General features: G+C 43.4%; 2 protein-coding genes and 1 long non-coding RNA gene across 14 annotated transcripts in view; 2 read left to right on the top strand and 1 right to left on the bottom strand.

Annotated features, from left to right (window-relative positions):
* LOC144785288 (uncharacterized) overlaps positions 1-21,187 on the top strand; it is an 850,769-nt gene that overhangs the window by 456,084 nt on the left and 373,498 nt on the right. The window lies entirely within an intron of this gene.
* Positions 1-21,187, bottom strand: part of DGKK (diacylglycerol kinase kappa) — a 556,369-nt gene that overhangs the window by 324,039 nt on the left and 211,143 nt on the right. The window contains exon 1 of one of the 12 annotated variants that reach the window (XR_013601702.1): positions 13,833-14,101. The exons of 8 other annotated variants lie outside the window; for them this stretch is intronic. Coding sequence is in view for 3 of the 4 variants with exons in the window: in XM_078663840.1 (XP_078519966.1) it covers positions 13,833-13,907 (75 nt within the window). In the remaining variant the exon portion in view is untranslated. Of the gene's footprint in view, positions 1-13,832; positions 14,109-21,187 lie in introns of those variants that run through there. 3 more of the 12 variants (XM_078663840.1, XM_078663833.1, XM_078663834.1) reach the window with 3 other exon arrangements.
* On the top strand, positions 13,839-19,941 carry LOC144784797 (uncharacterized). The gene is made up of 2 exons (XR_013601703.1): positions 13,839-14,303; positions 18,443-19,941. It is a non-coding gene; the product is annotated as an uncharacterized LOC144784797 (long non-coding RNA).

Genomic DNA, 21,187 nt, shown 5'->3' on the forward strand with positions numbered 1-21,187 from the left:
CACCAAAGATGTACTGGATTTATTGTTGTGGTGGCAACCAGTATTTTAAAAAGCTTTCCCATCTTGTGTTGTCTTTCACAAGTGCACATTTTTATTGCTAGAATTTAATTTGCACTGTTAGTGAAAAAGTGATATAGACCAACGCTTTTCATTCTTAATTTCTTATTTCATGATGCAAGTATGTGTAACAAAGGAAGAAGAAAAAGAGAACTTGGTGGCTATATTTAATAAAGAATACATTTAAGAGATTAACCATAACAGATAATTTTAATAGAATATGACGGGTGCTTCTTAGCAGGTAGGTATTGTATTAACACATCAAAATTAAATATATTCTCATCGGCACATTGGAAAAACATTATTTGCTTTGAATTGAAATTAAATGAAATTAAATGAAAAGGAAATTTATAAAGCGCAAAACATTCACCTGAGAGTGTCAACTTTATGACATTATTCAAATACACAAGCATAACTAAAAAGAAATAAGGATAAGTTTGGAAGTAAAAAATATTGGTAATATAAAGTAATTGACAATCGGCCCTGGCACTGAAGGGCACTTCTTTTTAGGCAGATGTGCACATGTGATCAGGGAAAATGCCATCATTCAAAATGCCAAACAACCAGCGGCTGAAGTGGACTGATCCACTGCCCCATACTGTATGCTGTGGTGGACAGAACCAAAATGTGGATTACAGTTTAACAGACCAATGGAAGAAGGGAGCTGACCCAAAGTCCCTCCTTTTACGGACGATACATGTATTTATTGTTTATTTATTTTGGGGATACATGAGACTGGAAAAAACAGCTAAACACTGTCTCTAGGCTAGACCTAAAAATAGTGAAAACTGTAGTACATGTTCTGTCTGTATGATGTGAAGTGTCTTTTGTTCCTGAGAAATAAGAGACCACTGCTGTCGGAAAGTGGGAAACATCCTTTACAACGCAACTTTTACCACACAGTGCCTTTACAACGTAGGTTTTTCAACGCAAGTCATTACAACGAATTGCGCTGGGGGCGCTCTAGGATAGGTAATAGTTTAATTTACTATCCAACACCTTCCCTACTATCCACGGGGACTGGAGTTGGAATAGTAAATTAAACTATTTACTATCCAGCACCCCCCAACGCAAGTAGTTGTAACGACTTGCGTTGAAAAACCTGCGTTGTAAAAGCATGCGTAGTAAAAGCATGCGTTGTAACAACGTACATCCTGGGAAAGTAATATGCTTGCTTGATGCTCAGGACCAGGGTAGCGCAGCCCTCTACAGAAGGGAAACTTGTGTCCGAGAGTCTCTTGAGTTAGGTCGAGGAAGCAGAAAATATGACAAGGAGACAATGAGTCTTTCTTGAGATGAGTTTTACTCTTTGCTTCGGTCTGTAGTAATAAAGACCCAGGTAGAGACCAGCGGCGTAACAAAACTTGAGGGGACCCCCCTGCAAAGTACATGGATGACCCAGTCAGCAGTTCTCATGCCATGGGCCCGTCATCTGTGTACAGTGCAAGAGGGACCATGGAGCTCGCCCCCCCCCCCCACATACCCCCTGCGCTGCGGTGGTTAATGATAAAGACATGCAGATGTGCTGTGGATGGGCCTGTATTTCTCAGGGACAAAGTGACTAGAAAACTCCAGGCCCTTTGGGGCTCCATATGCTAGTCCAATTGGTCCATCTACGCAACGCAATTGTCATCTGGAGCTTCAGTCCAATTGCGTCCATAGTGTTATAAAATTAAAGCCCAGTACCACAAGATAGTGGGCCCGATCACACTAGGTTATCAGGTAATCTTACTAATAGAACTTTCTGTGACTACCATCACCTTCCTCAATCCCGGGACATGTAGCAGTGATGGAGAGGATATATTTTTAAACATAGACCAGATATACACAACAAAATTGATGAGTTAATTGAAGTCACTTTGAATTAAACACCAAATTCAAGTAAAGCCTCCCCAGACTTTGTCTTTCAGCGCCTTGAGACCCTCTGGGTGAGTAGTGCGCTTTATAAATGCATGAACTTGAACTTTTTATTGATTTTACTTCTTCAGGCTTAGGCAAGGGGCATCAAGCAAGAGCCAACACATGTTTAGTTTGTGAAGGGTGAAAGCAATAATATGTATATAATATATAGTGTTGACCATATATATAACTCACATCACACACTTGAATTGTTGTTTGCCTGAAAAATGTTTGAGGCTTTTATTATGGTGGCATTTCAGCTCAGACCTTTCAACAATTGCCCTAGGGCTTACATTTCTCGACTGTGCAACTGGTGTGGCAAATGCTGAATCTGGTGGTAAGGGAGGGTGGAGGCTATGTTCAGGGCCAAAGTACAAAATTCAATCACAGAAAAGCAGACAGTGTTCAGAGGGGGTGGAGGTAGGGACAGCAACAAAGACAAGCTTGGAAAGGGTCTTCCTTCTCTAAAGTGCTTAATTTACAAAACAAAAAGTGCCAGGGCTCTCGTCAGGAGGCCACTGCAGCTTGCATCGCACATTGACCGTGCCATGCTGCCAATGATAGAAACTACGCGACTACTTACCATCACACTCCTACATGTGTGACAATTCGGACTATGCCAGCCCCCCAAAGCTATACGAATGGCTTTCGCGGCAGGTAATAGTAATTTTTAATGCATATTGAATTAATAATTGTCTGTTGTTGTGGTCATCTCTAAATTAATTAGACAGTGCCACCTTGTGGCAGACTGTCACAAGCACCAGTGTGGACAATTAACTGCCGGTGCCAAGCAATGGAAAGCACTGGCTCAAATTAAGCACTGCTTCTCTATTTATGGAGGTCTCACAAATTTACCTTTACCTCAACGTGTCATAAACGTTACATTGACTGCTGGAGTAGCAGTGATATTGAAAGTTTTGCTTCAGAATGGCTAGGCTCAGGAGAAATTTTCATTACGCTGGCACAATCTCGTGTAATTTATGTATGGCATTTCACGTTATGCTGGTTACGCCACATTTCCTAAATGTGATCCGCCAATGTCACATCATTTCAAATCCATGGGTAAAAAGCTTATTGCGGTAGCACTGGAATAATGTGAACGAAAAGAACGGAGGAGCCTGTTGTTTGCAGCACTTGTGTTATTTGCCCTTTTTTGCGTGAAATGCATCCTTGTGTGCACAATCGACGCAAGGACGCATTTTAGTCGAAAAAAGCTATAAAATCCAGTTTTTCAGTGCAACTAATTTCAAGTACTTTTTCCAAAATTTCACAAACATATGCGAAAGGAAATTAAGTGAATTTTGCATAACTGTAGATAATGATCCCAAACTGTTCTGATCATCAAAATTAATAATAAAACATAAGTCACTGCAGAAGGATCCAAAACTGATGTCTTGCCTCTCAAGGACTATTCCAACCCTAAATGACAAATATTGATAACAAAACATTTTAAGTTAAATAAATCTAATTTATATTTTGTAAAGTTATATTTAAGGGTACACAGGTAAACAAGGAGACGTCTTCGAGCCACTGTCACCTCTGACGCAAAATTATATCTTCTCTGGGTGGACAAGAAACCATGGAAACAAAACCTGCTTTCTGTAACATGCTCTGGCTTCGTGGTGATGGCATCATTAGATTGAAAAGTCATACAAAATACAGCCACAATATTGCAGTGTTACAGTGCTAGAAAACTGCCCAAGTCCTAGTCCACAGAGCACCACCTGGCTTCATTGAAAGGGCAGAAGCAATCTTAAACTACTCACTCCGATATATAAAATCACTCATGACAATGCCTGAAATACATATAATGCTGCGGCAACAAATGATGGACGGAATGCTGAATAAATCAAACATTTACACCCGGTCAAGAGATCTGGGTTAAATCCATTGTTCTCTTGATCAGTACGCCACCCCAGTTTGGACCCAGCCATATGTAAATTGGTCTTGACCCAGCTCCTCGTGGGAACAGTTTAGCCCGAACTGCCAAACCAGGTCCACCCTGGACCAGAAACAAGCATCCTGGAACCAGTTTCGGGGTATTACCCCTCATCAGCCAAGCTAGCTTGAATCCGTGACACAACGAGCAAGGGACCCACCACTGGGCATACCATCCCACTTAGTACAAAAAGTGCTGCAGCCACAAATGATGGACAGAATGCTGAATAAATCAAATATTCACCCATAGTCAAGCGATCTGGGTTAAATCCATTGTTCTCTTGATCAGTACGCCACCCCAGTTTGGACCCAGCCATATGTAAATTGGTCTTGACCCAGCTCCTCGTGGGAACAGTTTAGCCCGAACTGCCAAACCAGGTCCACCCTGGACCAGAAACAAGCATCCTGGAACCAGTTTCGGGGTATTACCCCTCATCAGCCAAGCTAGCTTGAATCCGTGACACAACGAGCAAGGGACCCACCACTGGGCATACCATCCCACTTAGTCCAAAAAGTGCTGCAGCCACAAATGATGGACAGAATGCTGAATAAATCAAATATTCACCCATAGTCAAGCGATCTGGGTTAAATCCTTCTTTTTTTTGGTCACTATGCCACCCCAGTTTGGACCCAGCCATATGAAAATCAGTCTTGACCCTGCCGCTCATGGGAACAGTCCAGCCCAAAATGCCAAACCGGGTCATTCCTGGACAGGAAACAAGCATCCTAGGACTGGTTTTAGGCTATCACTCCGCATCAGCCAGGCTAGTTTGAATCCAGTGGCGCAGCGAGCAAGGGACCCACATCTGGGCATACCCATCCCACTCAGGTCGAAAAGTGCTGCAGCAACAAACACATGGAGAACACAATTGAAAGCAACCATTTTACCCATTAAAGTTTTTTCTATTTAACTAAGCTACAAATTTGGTATTTCTTTTTTTTGGTGCTGCGCACATGTACCACGTTCATTTTTAGGCCTGGCCTACCAAAGGGGGCAAGCTGTCTGTTCGCAAAAAGACCGCCAAGGTGAGGTTGGGAGCTGTGCGGTGAAGATGAAAGGAAAAGGCCATACTTTAAGGGCCGGGTGGTCCCTACCTGCTACTGAAGCGATCTATGCTTCTGTGAAGAAAAATAACCTTGCAGAGAGCATTACGGATCTCATGTGGACAACCCTTATGTATCTAAGTATTAAGAACCAGGATGCGGCATGTGACCTCACAGGATACTGTGTGAAACCTCAATAAATAAAGCCTGTCAAGCAAACAATGTGTCTGCAAGAGGGCTATGTTAACAAGCAATGATAAAGTCAATAGGTCTGTTGTTTGTACTGGGTATGCAAAAAGAGGTATTCAACAAAGGGTACCCATGCACAGGGACCAAGACACCCACGTTCACAAAGTCCAACATACATGTACCATTACACAGACCAGCAGGCAGGTGTCATTGAATCGTAGCTGACAAGTGGGTCTATGTATTAGGAGACAATCAACCTCTGCCAATCCTGGCTTTTGCTGGTTAAACTCTGCATTGTGGGAGTTGTAGTGTTGCTTTCATTCTTTGAACTTGTCCTACTGTCCCACAATGCAACTGGGCTAAAATCACAAGGCTGTCTAAAGACGTCACTCATGACATGGAGTTATGTGCATCTACTATTGTTGTGGGGCAACTAAAGCAGTGTTGCTGAGACAGACATTACAAAAGGTTACAAATATGTGTTCCGGTAAGATAACTCACTGGGCTAATGCACTTTTTACAAAAATCCTTGCTAAATCTGCAAGTCACAGATCAGAGCTCTCAAATGTCCCAAATTCATGCATGAATAGGTCCTCAGACAAGGTTTTTGACTTTGCATTCTGGGACCTGAAGTCCTCATTTCACAACGGGATAAACATGACTACAAATCCCAGGCGGCAAGCAAAAACTGGGACACGAAGAGTTACTCCTCATTTCTGGACTTTGGAAACTTAAAAGCTCTGTCACAGATTGCGTCTCAGGTACATAACTCCTTGACACCACTGTACAATTTATCAGAATACATTCTTTTCACCTCTCTTAGTCTAAACCTTAAGGAGACCAAGATTACGTTCCCGGAGGGCGTTGATTTATGAACAGGAAACCAAGGACTGGGACCAAGGTTTTTCTACGACGGATTCGTCAAACAACTTTAAGTTAGGGTTGCCTTACTTCTGCATGTCAGTGGGCCACCAAGCTTCCAACCTTGTACATTCACTTGACAACCAGTGCATTCTGGTTGTTGTAGTCTTCATTTGCTTCTGCTGAAACAGAGAGCCTGACAACGGTTTGTGTGAGGTAAGCCCAGGACTAGAGGTGGATGAGCCAACAAATTAACAGGGAGAGCCGAGCATAGTGTCTGGTTTGGCTCCTAGAGTCCGTGTACGAGCCGAGCCGAGCTTTGAAAATGTGTGCTTTTCTTTTCAAACATGTGACTAATGATACCATTCGTACAAAACCTACTTTGCTTGATTTAATAGACTATAATGCTGCTCTATAAAAATCTGGGTCCCGTACAGGGTGTACACGACAACTGGCTTGCCTTCTTACTTAACAAATGGTTCATGATAAAAAGAACTATCACCTTCAATACGTACTTCTTAGTGTAGTGTTATAATGTGTCACCTCACATTACTGTAAAACTTTCTGCACGTTAAAGAAATACACTTTTAGGTGGAGACTGGGTCGCACATGCGCTGCTCTGTGAGCCATGATGTATTGGAGTATGTACTTGAAGCCCTGCCCACTCTCCGCCCATATTTGTCATTGGCTTGTGTGATTGTCCTTCGTAAATGCTGGCTTCTGATCCGTTAGGCTTGTTAGTCCCTCCGTAGTACCGCCTTGTCCTCATTTGTAACCTTTCATGAGGACTGGCCCTTTTACTTCGGTTGTTATACAGTACGTCTTCTTTAGTCTGTAAGCAATATTTTCTTTAACGAGTTTCTCTTACTGCAGGAAGAGCATCTCTCATACGCAGTTGCGACCACCAGCTTGTTTAACTCGTAGCAAACGGGGAGCTCTTCAGGGGCCATGGGAGGCAGAGGGGGCAACACAGCGATGCCTTTAGGGAGGTCAAAGGTGCGTGATGTAAAGGCCACTAGATCTGGCGTGTTTATTTTCTGAAAAAAACATCTATGTTAAACGTGAATATGCTTTAGGTTTGCTCCTCCGCTCACTTGCTAAAAACCATGACTTCAACAAAGGGCTTTTTACTCTCCTTTCTCATTTTTTTCCTCTGTGAAATGTATCCAAAGAGAAAGAAACTCTTTGGCAGCAAATGTCTCTTTGGACACACTCTCCAGCAACAGCAAGCGCAAACCGACCCGAAGGTATTGGAGCGCTTTACTGAGCTGTTCTCCACTTCCGAAGTGGCAGCTCGCTGCACTTTAATCCTCGGCTCAGATTACCTGTAAAGGGTGAGCTTTCAAATGCCTTTTATTTATGTTTTAAAAACCAAAAAATAAATAAAAGGCATTGTCATTTACAATACCAATAGCTCAAACTCGCGTAAATACAAGGCCTATTGCATTGCAGATGTTTGTTTGAATTTTGAAGAGACTTTAGCATATATTATGTGTTGTTTGTTGGATGATTTACATAGCAAACATTTTCAGAGTTTGGGTCCTACACGGGCTCTTAGAGCCGAGCCACAACCTTGTTACAGCTCTCCCTGTTAATTTGCTCTCTCTCCTACCCCCTACTTTCATCCTGTCGAGGCAGATAAAAGGAGTACCACTCACTAGGCAACAGTCTTTCTCAACAAACTTTGTTAGGCGCTGAGACAATGCAGGAGTATTGTGCCAAGTACTGCATTTTATATGTTATCTCCTCACTACACTGCCAGGTCTCCTAATGATTTATTTATATAATTAAAATTCGCAGAATCGGGAAACATAACATTCTAAATTTAAAGCAGCGCTCTCTGGTATTTTTGCCCTCTGTGAGATGTCCCCCCTGTGCTCACGCGAACAGAGGATGGCGGACGTGCATCTCTGGAAAGAAACCGCATGGACTGGCTGTGCTATAAATTTTACATCAGGCATAAAGCGCCCCTCTCTTCCTCCCCCTGTGGACTCCGAAGAAAATGTTAAAAGAGCCCTTTACATCTCGCCGCCTTCAATCAATTTACAATTTTAAGCAGCGAGAGAGAGAAATCGTGCGTGGAAGGATGAACTGTGTGGTAATTAGTATTTTCTCCCCCAGGAGGGGTCCCTGCAGGCATCTGCTGAATGGAGCGAAAATAACAAGGCGGGCTAAAAATAGCCGCCTGCAAGGTGGCCGCTCCCCGGAGGAGCGCGCGCGGGCTGCGGCGTTTCTTTTTATAGAAACACACACACCGAGCAGAACGGAGCTGCGAGAGACTGCCCTGCCAGGGGACCGCGACGCACTCTCACTGACTGAGCCGCGAGGGGCCCCGCGTGCCACCGGGGAGGCTGAATCAGTCTCAGTTCAAAGGCGCTAGGCCTGCTGGGACTTGTAGTTTTACGCCTTCACCTGGACTATTTTATATATATATATATATATTTATTTATTTATTTAATGCATTTTTATATAGCGCCGACTTTACCCAAAGGTGTCAGAGCGCTGTACTAGTATAGGGGCCTACAGCAGTGTGTAGCTATCCCTGTGCGTCCAGGCCAGCAACTACGTCACCGGAAGACTCCATACCACAAAAGAGGGGGAGCTCCTGAGATAGTTTGACATCAGATATATTTTGGGTGCTGTAGGTGCTCCAATTGAACTAAGAAAGACGAAGATAACGATTGGTGTAAATAAACACACGACTGTGACATTGTATAGCTAGTGACAATGTATCTCCTGATAACCTTAGCCTCACGTTCCTCTTTATCAGCCCCAGCACACTTCTTTCCAAAGTACCTGTTGTTCTCTACAAATGATTTCATTCATTCACTCATTCATTCAATTGAGGTAGCGGAGTAGGTTATCCCAGTAGCTACATTGTGCACATTTGTCAAACAGCCCGTCTCATGTGGTCCAGTCCATTTAGTCTTGGTATTTCTACCACCATATCTTTGCATTCTGACATTGTTTTTCCCTCTTACACAATATGTGACTACAAGTACCAGAATGCATTGTGAGGCTGCCTCACACCAGCTTTCCCTTAAGACGGGAAACATCCTTTACAACGAAACTTTTACAACGCACTACCATTACGACGCAACTTTTACAACGCAAACTATTACAACGCATAGCGCTTGGGGGCGCTCTAGGATAGGGAATAGGTTAATCTACTATCCAATAACCTTCCCTAGTGTCCACGGGGACTGGAGTTGGAATAGTAAATTAAACTATTCACTATCCAGCGCCCAAAAGCATTATGCGTTGTAATGGTATGCGTTGTAAAACTTGCGATGTAAAGGTAGGCGTTGTAAAAGTATGCGTTGTAACGTCATACATCCCTTAAGACAGGGTTCTCCAAAGTTGGTTCTGGAGGGCTGGACCATGCCAGATTTTTAGCATATCCCCATTACATAAATGTAGTTGTCTTAAAACCTGCCATGGATCAGGCCCTCCAGGACTGACTTTTGAGAACCCTGCCATGAGATATCGCACATGGCTTTGTGGCTACTTGACAGCTGACACAATGCTTCTTTCCAGTCCTGGCCGTTCTGCTACCAATCATTCTTAACAATCGAATTAGACTCAACTGGCTCAATTACAGCAAACCACAACTACAAATCCCAGAACACATTAGGTTGTCAAATGAAAGCACCGAACTGGTAAGTATGTGTCCTGTTGAGGAGGAGTGATCAATCACCCAGACCCAGTGATCACCCGCTAGGGATCCAGACTCTGGAAGGTGATCACAAGGGCCTTGTGGTAAACAACCCTCAAGTCACCAGCAGCTCACAAACCGATCAAGCTCCTATTTTCCCATCCTTAGTCTTCTAACAGCGCACGCACCATTTGTATGCTTTATTTTATTTTTTTTTAAACAAATTTTATTGGGTTTTATACAATCCGCATTACATAAGCACAGCCTTCATCAATCATCTCGAAAAACCATTCCCTACAGATGTTGGCAACCTCCGATCCCTAACATGCTCTGTCATACATTCCCTGTGATGCAATATGCGGTTAATGTCGATAGCTATATCCCAATGGTGCGTATATCCCCAACTCCCCCCCAACAAGTGGTGGCCATTTGTATGCTTTATTTATTTATTATCTAACAAGTTTACCAGATGCCCCTCCCCCACCCTCTGGTCTATATATTTTACAATTATTGTTTTGGCATGTGTGAGTACAATTTGTTTAGTTTACGAGAACCAGGAAAGCAACTCTCAGCATGCAACACCCCGTTGGGAGAAAGCTAAGGCATAAAAAATAATGTCTTGTATGTCATGGAGTCATCAGGTAATCTCAGCGCTACCAGGTTTCCCAGATCCATGCTTGCGTATCGTATCTAATTCATGGTCATACATTGCAGCTGGGCTTTCTAGTCTTATTTAACCCAATATAAAACCATCAAAAGTGTCAAATCTTTAAAAACAGAAACCTGGAATGTATCAGCTACCTAGGCATGGACTTAGGAAACGTGAGGGCCCTGTATTCTATGCCTGCTCTGGGCACTGAAACGAACCAGAGGACTACTCACATTCACTATTTTCAAAATCTATGGCTGCCTAGTTTCCCATGGTCATGCATAACTAGCAAGGCCATTCCTAGTTTTCCTTTAGAAATCTGAGTCTTCTATTATTAATTTAACAAAATATAAAACCAGGACTACAAGTCCCAGAATTCTAAGAAAAAATCAGGATGCGCATGGACCTTGGAAACGTGGCACCTCTGGAAATCCACAGTCTTTTGCAAAATGCACCACATGCTCTTGTACAACTCCAACAGATCTCTAGTCTCGCAGTTCCATGGACGAGTGGTCCATCCAGTCTTTGTATTCTGAGTGTAGTGGTCCTGTTTACCCCACCGTAACATTAGCACAGAAAGTTTCAGAATGGAAAGCAAAGGCCTTGAGTGGATGAGCCCCTCATGCATGGACCATGGGAACTGCAAAGCTCCGCTCCTACCCCCTTCGGGTCTGTGACCTGAAATTACGACTGTCTTCTCAACGGATGAAAGAGTGACCCAAGCAACCTGTAATACAGCTCTCCAATTCCACCGCTTTCCTGGATGAATCACTTTATTCTTAGACATGTAGATTAGGTGCCAGCAGGGCACAAGTCGGGGTAAAACACACGAGTAGATGGCGTCTAAACACTATTTTCACAAGATAGAAGCCGTCCACCCTGCCAAGAAGTTGGGCCCCACTGAAATACGCGGAACTTGTCCCGGTGTAATTTTCAGCAACCGGAACATGTTCAGCAGCATCTGCACGTTGTCTGTGTTACATTCCTAGCAGCACCATACAGGCGGCAAGGGTGCTTTGTTATTTTCACCTCCACCGGGGCTAAAGATAAAGGACGAAGTTAAGGGCCCTACCGGCCTCCTTATTTTCTTGTTTCCTGGCTGGGCGTGTTCTGGTGTCTTACACTTAGATTCAAATGCAAGGGAGTGAAACAAAGGCACACGGCTTATCATTTCACAGGTACTTGAGAGGCTTGCTTTTGACTTTGTTCGGTCCCTGTATATGAGATATATGCATGCATTGTACGAATGTCAGATGTGTTGACCTGTCCCAGTATTTACACAAATGACAATTTTTAAATACCACTATTTTATTTCTTTTATAGCGCTACTTAAATCAATGCAGGGTGTCAGAGCACTTTACATCATATGTAACAGCCTCATACTGTACACTGACAAGACAGAAGTACTGATCTTTAGGAACAACACCTCCAACTGGGACCACAGCTGGTGACCAGCTGAACTCGGACCAACCCCTGCGCCAACAGACCGTGCACGTACCTGGGGATCATCCTCGACCGCCAACTGACCATGAAACGACAAGTCAACGCAGTCGCCTCCTCCTGCTTCCACACTCTGCCCATGCTCCACAGAATCTTCAGATGGATCCCAATCAACAGCAGAAAGACCGGCACTCAGGCCCTCGTCACCAGTCGTCTGGACTATGGAAACGTTCTCTAGGCCAGAATCTCCACCCAGGTTCCCAGAAGACTCCAGACCATACAGAACACTGCAGCCAGACCCAACCTGGACCTCCCCAAACAATCATACATCACACCCCAGCTCAGAAGCCTCCACTGGCTCACCCAGAAGAGATGCCAGCACAAGGTACTCATGCAAGCCTACAAAGCTCTCCATGATCAAGGATCATCCTACATCACCCATCGACTGAAATTCAATCAACCCTCAAGACACCTCATGAACAAGTTCCTACCTTAAAAGGGTCTCGGATCCTTTGCTCTAATGCTTTGGACCTACACCCCAAGTCCTGCGTTTGGTGTTATTCTGCTTTACTAGTCACTTTCTCCCCTCCCAGTTCGCTATGTTCCAGTTTTTATCTTACCCTTTATTGTCCCTTTCGATTGTAACCTTTTGTTTGATATGCATATGTGATTTGTTTAGGTTGGTACCCCTTCTGACAATTGTACTGCTACTATTACCTTCCTTTCCCTCAAATTGTAAAGCGCTCTGATATCCGTCGGGATCATGTGCGCGCTATATAGAACTTTATAAATGAATAAATAAACACCTTATTTCCTCCTTACACGCCCTCACCTCCAAATCAGTCGCAAACATAGTGGTGGACACTCCTTCTCCGACACCACCGCCAAGACCTAGAACAACCTGCCCCTCCACCGACGAACAGTACACTACCTGGTGGACGTCCGAAAAAGACTCAATTTCTGGCTTTTCCGCAGAGACACAGCTTCCTCGGTGCCCAGATAGCCCTACGGGGTGACAGTGCCGCAGTTTACAAATTCTAATTGCTTGATGTAAACATTGACAATAAATCATGTAAGTGTGTAAATCAATGTCCAGGATGTGATATATAAGACAGTGACGGTTACAAGGTCCTTCATAGCTCGCTGTGCTAATAGAAGAATCACAATTTCTGAACTGCAGGTAACAAAAGGCTCTGTCTTAAAAGCTGTAACCCACTTACCTATCTACATAAAATAAAAATCCGTCATCTGTGTGTCACACGATGTGCTTAGCAGGCGACAATAACGCTTTATGCTGCTTTGATTGAAAACTGGGACTAGACAAATCACAGATCTCTCCAGCAAGAGCATTAACCTCCAGAGTTATCTTACCATTATTATTATTATTCTCTGAGCTTTACTAGGCACACAAGGATCCCTGCAGGTGCCTTAACCTCATAAGGTATTTTAAAATGCAGACTTTGGAGCCAATTAACCAGAAGAGATCTACTGCCATGTTTCTCCTTGTTGCCAATTTCTTTGTAGCAGAGTTTTTTTTTTAAAAATGTATTATTTGAGACCCAGATTTTGTGTCGGGGTTGCGCCATATTTTTTTCTCATTTGTTAAATTTCATGAGACGCTTCAATGTACTCGGGACAGGCCCGCTAAAAATGTGTGTGAGGTCTTAATATCTGATGTCACTTAATTTGCGATCACTTCCTGTGAACTGGAATGTCACATGGTGGGACGTCATGTGCTAAGATGTTACGTTCCATGATGTCTTTTGCATGCGCCTCACTTGTTCAGCCCCCCACTATTTTCTTTAGGACTTGCGCCCTGGTCACCAGGTTACGCTCCGTTGCATGAGTTTTTCAGAGTCCCTTATCAAATTATATTTTACTGTTTGAGCGCTGCCTGATCCCTAAGAGCAAGACCATTTTTGAGGTAATTTCTTGCAATCTGGGACCCTCGCGTGGTAGTGCCTTGAAGCAGCTTCCTGGCGTGGCATTAGTCTAGCGCTGGCCCTAACCGCACTACAGGTCCCACAGTGCATTCTGTTGTCTGCTGATGACATACAATGACCTCCTCATAAACCTGCAACCTCTACCTAGGTTACGTACCTGGCCGAGTGGCGCGAGAGATGCGCCCCCGGCGCCATTGGACGTCAGCAGTCTAGACCCCACGCTGAGCTGCATAAACGGGGCTGGCGGGAGTTATATTATTCTCGGCTGGCATCGCGCACGAGCCCTCGAGGACCCGACACGCCTTCAGGTGGCACTGGCAGCTTCGCCTTCGTGTGTGAGAATGGCGCACCCTTGCATCGGCGGCGTCCCGGGCCCCTGTCCCAATGGCTGCCTGCGAGACTCCCTTCGGAATCCGCACCCAGCCTGAAAAGCAGGCTGCACCTGCTCCCCTTCGCCTGTTTTTTTGCACCCGGCTTCCTCCTGCCGCTGCACTTTGACACCAGCAGAGCTCGTGCACTATGGTTCTTCTCTACCTTACAATTACACCCCAAACAGGCAGCACTCGAGGCGTTGCACGTTACAATTCTCTTCCACTGATTTGCAAGGAATGTAGCTGTTGAAACCAAGGTCAGTTCTTTTGTGCCCAGGGGTCTGGGTTGGAGCTCCTTGCTCTCAATCAACACAAAGGTCAAAGGTGGAATCTGTCAGTCTCTGGGTCTGGCAGAGTCTGTTGGACCTTGACTGTCTAGAATGTATCTGAAAAAGTAAGGGTTTCCAGCCAAGGGTGTGTATTTAAAGCAAACTGAGTTTAATTTCGCATATTTTGTGGGAAATGTCACAAGCTTTGCAGATTGTAAAATGTTTATGGGGCGGGGGATGGCCAGCTTTAGTGGCTATTCACCCCAGGGGTTTAAGTGGGCCGCGTCAGTCCGGGTCTCAGACTAGGTAGTAATTCAAAACAGACATTGAAACGAGTCCCTATCGGGCACTATCATAATGTCCTTACTCCCCAAAATTCTGATCGATTTCTAAACAATGAATGTTAAAAAAACAACTTTAAGGTGATCTATGTCGTCCATTTAGTTGCTGATTATATTTCACATGTTTAACACTTTTAGGGAATGCAAGATTAAGTAAAATATTTCCAGAATGTTGTGGTTCAGTATTTGTTTGTTTCATTTAATTTTGCTCTTGTTTAGTTTATACTTTGAACTAGGTTGCCTGCAGGTGTTTTTTAAGGAATATAGCATGCTACAACGAATGCTAAAACATCATGTACTATAACAACGCATTCGTTACAACGACCGCGTTGTTAGTACGCAATGTATTTACATCGCAAGTCATTACAACGACTTGCACTTGGGGGCGCACTGGATCTAGGAATCGTATTAAATACTATTCCTACTCCAGTTTGCGTATCAGTAGGGAAGGTGTTGGAATTTATTTCCAATACCTGAGCGACCCCTAGTGCAAGTCGTTGTAATGACTTGCGATGTAATTGCATCGCGTAGTAACAATTGTAATGGTAGCGCGATGCAATTACAGCATTGTAAACGCTGTTTCCCGTTTATACGAGACCATGACTGAGCGCTCTGGACTCAGTTGAGTCTGAAGTCATTGTCAGTTTCTATCTCACAGTGCCTGTCAGTGGGTCAAAAAAGTTGTTCAACATGGTCATCCAATCCTTTGCCTCTCTTCAGAGGTCACAGTGTAAGGGTCACGTATTCCAGTTGCAATTGTGATTGTGTGTAAATGTGTGTGAAGGGGGTACACAGTATTCTAAATATTGACAAAGCGAAATTGAAAGAAAATGTAGTGCGTAAAAGTGAGTGGGTGTGTTGTTTGTTTTTGAGTTGTGAAGTGAAGAAAATGTCAAGAAGTACATTTAGGAGAGAGTTAAAAGAGGGTGCTGAAGAGTGCTGCTCTCGCCTGGAGCAAAGGAAAGGTTTTGCTCCACCCAGTATGCTGCTGGCTGAGAAGTCAGCTGGTTCCGCGGAGGCCCAGAGGTTCCTCTGTGCCTCTCAACGTAGAAGACTTTAAAAAAACATGCCTTAGTTCTAATGAAGACTCCTAGAATGCCTAATTAGGATTGAAACACATTCCCCTTCTCTGGAAGGTGATACACACAGCTGTATAGATTGAATCAAAATCCAAAATTCAGTCAATGAAAAAAACAAAGGTCAAAGGTTAGGGTTAAGTTATAGTTTAGAAAACTGTATTTCTTCTTTCTATACAAACCCAACTTAACCTATACAAACATTTGAAGTTCTAAAGTTATAGTTTGAATTTAAATATATAATTTATGTACCGACCTTTACATAACTATTAGTCATGCACCTCCGTATCCAGTGTTGTTACTTAACTCGACACACCACATTCACTAGAACTTGCCCTTCTCCATGCACTGGTTATAGCATTCTATATTATATCACTTTTATCATGTGAAATTACTGAATTCATAACAACATTTATGACATCTCAAATTACATAATTTGTGAGAACAAAGTGCATGAAGAAGGTGCAAACTACCCAGATTTCCTTGCTGCCATTTTTGCATAATTTGTGTGTCCCTCTATGCCTGAAAGGGTTTTGTTTTGACTTATACTGGGTGCTCCCTTGTGTCGGGACAACGCTATACCTCTCTGAAGAGCTCTAATGAGAGCGAAACACGTGTCAGGGGTTGCTTTTATTCATTCCAGGTTGGCTTGGATGGTATGCTACCAATACAAAGCTGTGGGACTGTACCAGGAGTGGTAAAAAGCTTTTGTCATTTTTCAGCCTAGCATGGATGGTACTGTGCTTATCCTATGCCTAAAAACTTTGCTAGAAAAACAGACATTTGAGGTGAGCAGATTCATAGCGTCGCTGGTGTTTTAGGGTGCGCTGTAAAAAACTGCTCTCCCCCTAAATGTGGGAACTAACCAGAGATCCTTGCTTCCTTGCTTTATAAGCCTGAAAATGCATTGTTGCTTGATGAATATGACATCACTCATTACATTATCCAAGCTTCTTTTGTACACATTGCTCTATAAAAAGGTATGGCATTAGAGCTATAAAAGTAAGTGCAAAGTAGCTCAGAATAATATAAAGCATCATTACTTATCATTGTGGAGTGGTGTGGCTCACTGGTTAGAGGCGGCAGACCCGGGGAGCAGAAGTCAGCCTGGGACCAGGGTTCAATTCCCGACGCGGCAGGGTTGTGGACCAGGGTCAGCAGACTTGACAATTCTCGCCTTGGTGCCTACTCTAACCAGGGATCACACTCGGCAACTCTGGGCATTAGCTTGCCTAATCTCCACAATGGCCCCATCAACGCCGGGGATGCCTGGCACCACCTTGGGGATTCCCAGTAGGGACCATCCCACAGGGAAAGCCAGGACGGGTTCCCCAGCGGTATACAGCGCCGGGACGCCCCTTTGCTGGGGCAGCTGTGCGCTTTACAAGTATACGACATTTAACATTTAACATTACTACTATCACACAATAAACCCCCATAAGTAGTCAAGCTTGTGTTATGTGCAACATTGACACTATTCCATGCACTTCCTGGGAAGCCGAGTTCATGTTGACTGTGGACCACAGATAAAAAGGCAACCTATCCTGCACATGGTGTTTAATCTGCATACAAATGTTTAGGGAAAAATAACTTCCTTTCAGATACTGAAGCCCTGTTACATAACTAATGCCCTAGTACAGTCAGTCTTTACCTGTATCAAACCACTGACAGTCATTGAACCTACATTGAGAAACAAAGTGGATATAAGTAGCAAAATGGGTACTGTTGCACTAGGTACTCTATGGAGAGAGTTTAGTCTGTACCTCACTGTTTGCAGACAGTGAAACTCTCATGAGAAATACCCCACAGAGTATTAAAATGTGTGTACTAAGAACAGCATACACTCTATGCATAACTTGTTCAAAGAGGAACTAGTCACTTAAAATGACCAAGGTCTGAAGGTGCTAAAGATCATACTACCTGGCGCATGCATACAAAACAAGCCCAATTACATAGGTTAATACCTGGTGTACACAGTCTTGTACGTTAAGTAGAAATTGTCATGCTGAGACGATTCTATCTAATAACTCAAGGATGCTTACAATACTTAGTATGTACTACGCAAACTCTTTGCCCTGCTGAAAACTTTTTCTGTAGTACCAAAAACTTGTGTGTAACTAAATGAGCACAGGTCATCAACTGTCACCTGCAAACACAGTTACTCTTCAACACAAATATTTATAACTTGTTCAATAACTCTACACACTTCTGGTGCATTAGCCTCTTCCATGCGTCGGACAGCCCCCGGCCCTCTGATGTCATGGTGGACGTGTGCGGTGGACGGTCGGGGGCCGTCCATTCCACGCACGTGTGGAATTTTCCTGCACGTCGGGGCAATTAGCACCGGGTCGAAGTGGTTAAGATGCATGCATTTTGTAAACACTTACACCAATTAGCTGGACACAGGCTGTACAAAAGTAGGTATAACAGTAATATTGTAGTTACCTGCCACTATTTAAACTATTTAAACTATATAAGAAGCTAGCACACTCCTTAGATGATGCCATCAGTGATGTCATAAAAGCTGTCATAGAACATGTCATGAGTGATGTAATATGTGAGGTCATATGCAGTGCATAGTGGGGGTGCAAGTTATATATAGCTCTGCTTACTATAACTGGTGAATTTCTGTGTTTGTTTTAGTTCAAACCTTAATGCTGTCACTGACATATTCACCTAATTTTAACTTTAACCTTTGGTTTTTTTTCAGTCAATATATAGACTGGGTGCAGGCCACTTCTGTGACTTGCAGATTCCTGCACTTTAATTTCCATTTGTTACATCAAGAATTTTCCTCTGATGTCCTGATTAACCGACTTTATGGGTTATCTTAATTAATGAAATGCTGTGCCCTTCGCTTTCCTTCTGCTTTGGCATTACTGATGGCGCAGCCTCTAAATGGCAATCCTTGTTTGGGCTATTCTGCCGGGAGGCTTCATCTTGCTGGGTAACTTACTCGCCTGAACATCTCAGCGCTACTGGAGCCTTCACTCTTTCGCACTCAATTGATCTGGCATCCGGCTGCAGCCATCATTTGTAGTTGATAACTGCTTGAAGAACTTGGTTGGATGGAACATCTAGGAGCTGAGAAGGGTTCTTCTCTAGTGACAGTTCTACGACGCTGTGATGAAAGCCCTAGCAAAGCAGCGCAAAGTTAGGCTCCACCTTCTATTTATCATCTATATGCATTTATGTATAATTCGTATCCGATGTGTGTTTAACTTCATTATTCTGCGTGTTCCACTGTAATGAGAATTGTAGTGGTTATTACTTCTGAGAATGTTAAGAAATCATATGTAGCTGTACTGAGTTGAATGATAATCAATGTAACCACATTTACTGAGCATGTTTACACTTTAATAATAATAGTTCGATTGCTAAGGATTAATAATACTATAATGTGCTCCCGCTTTGATTCTCGAGTTAGCTTCGCTTACCGCTGAGCCTTGGCTGAGCATTGCACCCTTTGAAGTTTGCCAGCATGCTGTTTTCCTTCCCTCTGCAGGTGTGTTATTGAGTTCCTTGTTAGCTAGAAAAAGGATTATTGTTATGTATAAGAATGATAATGAGGTCTCAGAAGAGAAAGCTGGCCGCAGATGTGGAGAGATGATGGTGAAGGGAGCCTCCTGTACCTAAAGTACTAGGAAAATGCTGCTCTCAAGGACAAGCAGAGGTGTTCCTAATTGTGCGAGGATGTGAATTTACGGAGTTTACCAGCTCCCGGCAAATGCCACTACGGGATTAGTTTTGGACTGTGGGAGCAAGATATGGATGTTCTGGAACCTTCGATTGTGCCTTTAATTAGTGTTCCATAATTAGTTAGAGCAGCCTTTACCCCGACTTGGAAGAAAGCAGCTCTCTCTGTTGGGTTTTCCCCTCAGGCGAAAGCTTCATCCTAGACACCCTTTCATGTCTTCTGAACTTCTACTGAGGTTCGCAGAATGCTGGTACCTTCTTCCCTTACTCTTTAGAAATACCCAGCTTTCTATAATTTCTTACATTAGACAGAGTGAGTTTCTTTATGGAACACATCCTTTGGATACTTTGCATTCTTTACATATTGATTGTTTCTATTTTGTATTTCATAATACTTAAATTTAGAAAACTTGACCACGTACATATTCTGGCTGTATTAATATACTTTCTTAATCACTGCCAATTTTGCTGATTGATGATTTGACAATTATTTGGGAAATAAACCTTTATACTGAATACTATCCTCTCTGTTGTTATTGTGAATAGGCCTGGGCAGTAAATTCCGTTCCGCTCGCGGACCTTGCGGAATTTGGGTAATTCTACGTTCCATGGCTTCGCATAATTTTTTGCTTGTTCGCGTTCTCAAAATGCGTGTTCACGAGATATTTCCCCCGAGCATGCAAACAGCGTTCACAAACAGGAAAAAAGCATCGTGAACAAGCAATTTCGCGGGTTCGCGGAATTTCTGCATGCTCGCAAAGATTTTTTACCGTTTCGCGGAGCTTTGCGTAGCGCTAATATGCAAATTCCGCCCACCCCTAATTGTGAAGTCACTAGTTTCACTGTATTTGAACAGCATTCCCGATGTTAGCTCCCTCTCAATGCTTCAAGTCGACAACCAAAGTCCCTACGACCAGTGTGGGATTCTGTTCGGTGATTTTACCAGGAGATTGAGCTTCAAAAAATAGCCCCACTCCGTCACTAGGAAAATGCTGAAGGCTGGCACATTGGAGTATGTTGAGCTGGTAAAGCTGAGAGAGCAGAACGGACTGAGATGGCTATATCGGACTTGTTGAAAGCTCAAAATACCAGAAATGTTTCTTAAAGGAACATTAAATGTTTCTTCTCAGGAAGAAACTGTCTTTCAAAGCCTTTTATGCCTTTCTTTCAAAACAGGAAGTTATGAGACTAAAGACAGCTCAAGATGGCATCCACGTTCTTCCTAATGAAATGAGGGCAAGTTTCCAGATGTAAATATCATCTGGCTTTTCAAGCAGCACACGTGAAACTACAGGGCTTGTTCACGAAGACGACTAAGGCTATTGGTTTTCTCACCATGTCCATCACAAAGATTGAACAACAAAGTTCTGTGATTTAAGTCCCACTGTCTCTATTAAGCAAGGAGGTGAAATCATATATTAACCGCCTTATGGATGCTCAGTGGAAAAGGATCTTCAAAATCACTCTTGCCACAGCAATCTGCGCATCTTAGGTGTACATGAGGAGCAGAGGGCAAGGACATTTGTAGCTTTGTGAGACAAGTCTTTCAGACAGCCTTTCCCTTGCTCTCTGGGTGGGATCTAGCTTTTCAGATACAACTAGCTTATAATTTTCCATTTCAAAAGTCAAATCAATCAGATACTAAACTATGTGACAGGCAATTTCTTGGCCAGGTAATCCACATATGATCTTGCTGCCTTCAACACCCATAGCTTCACATTCTTTGTCAGATCTGACTTCGTCACAGCACAGTTGAGCA

This window comes from Lissotriton helveticus, chromosome 10 (assembly GCF_964261635.1).
Source record: "Lissotriton helveticus chromosome 10, aLisHel1.1, whole genome shotgun sequence".
NCBI lineage: Eukaryota > Metazoa > Chordata > Amphibia > Caudata > Salamandridae > Lissotriton > Lissotriton helveticus.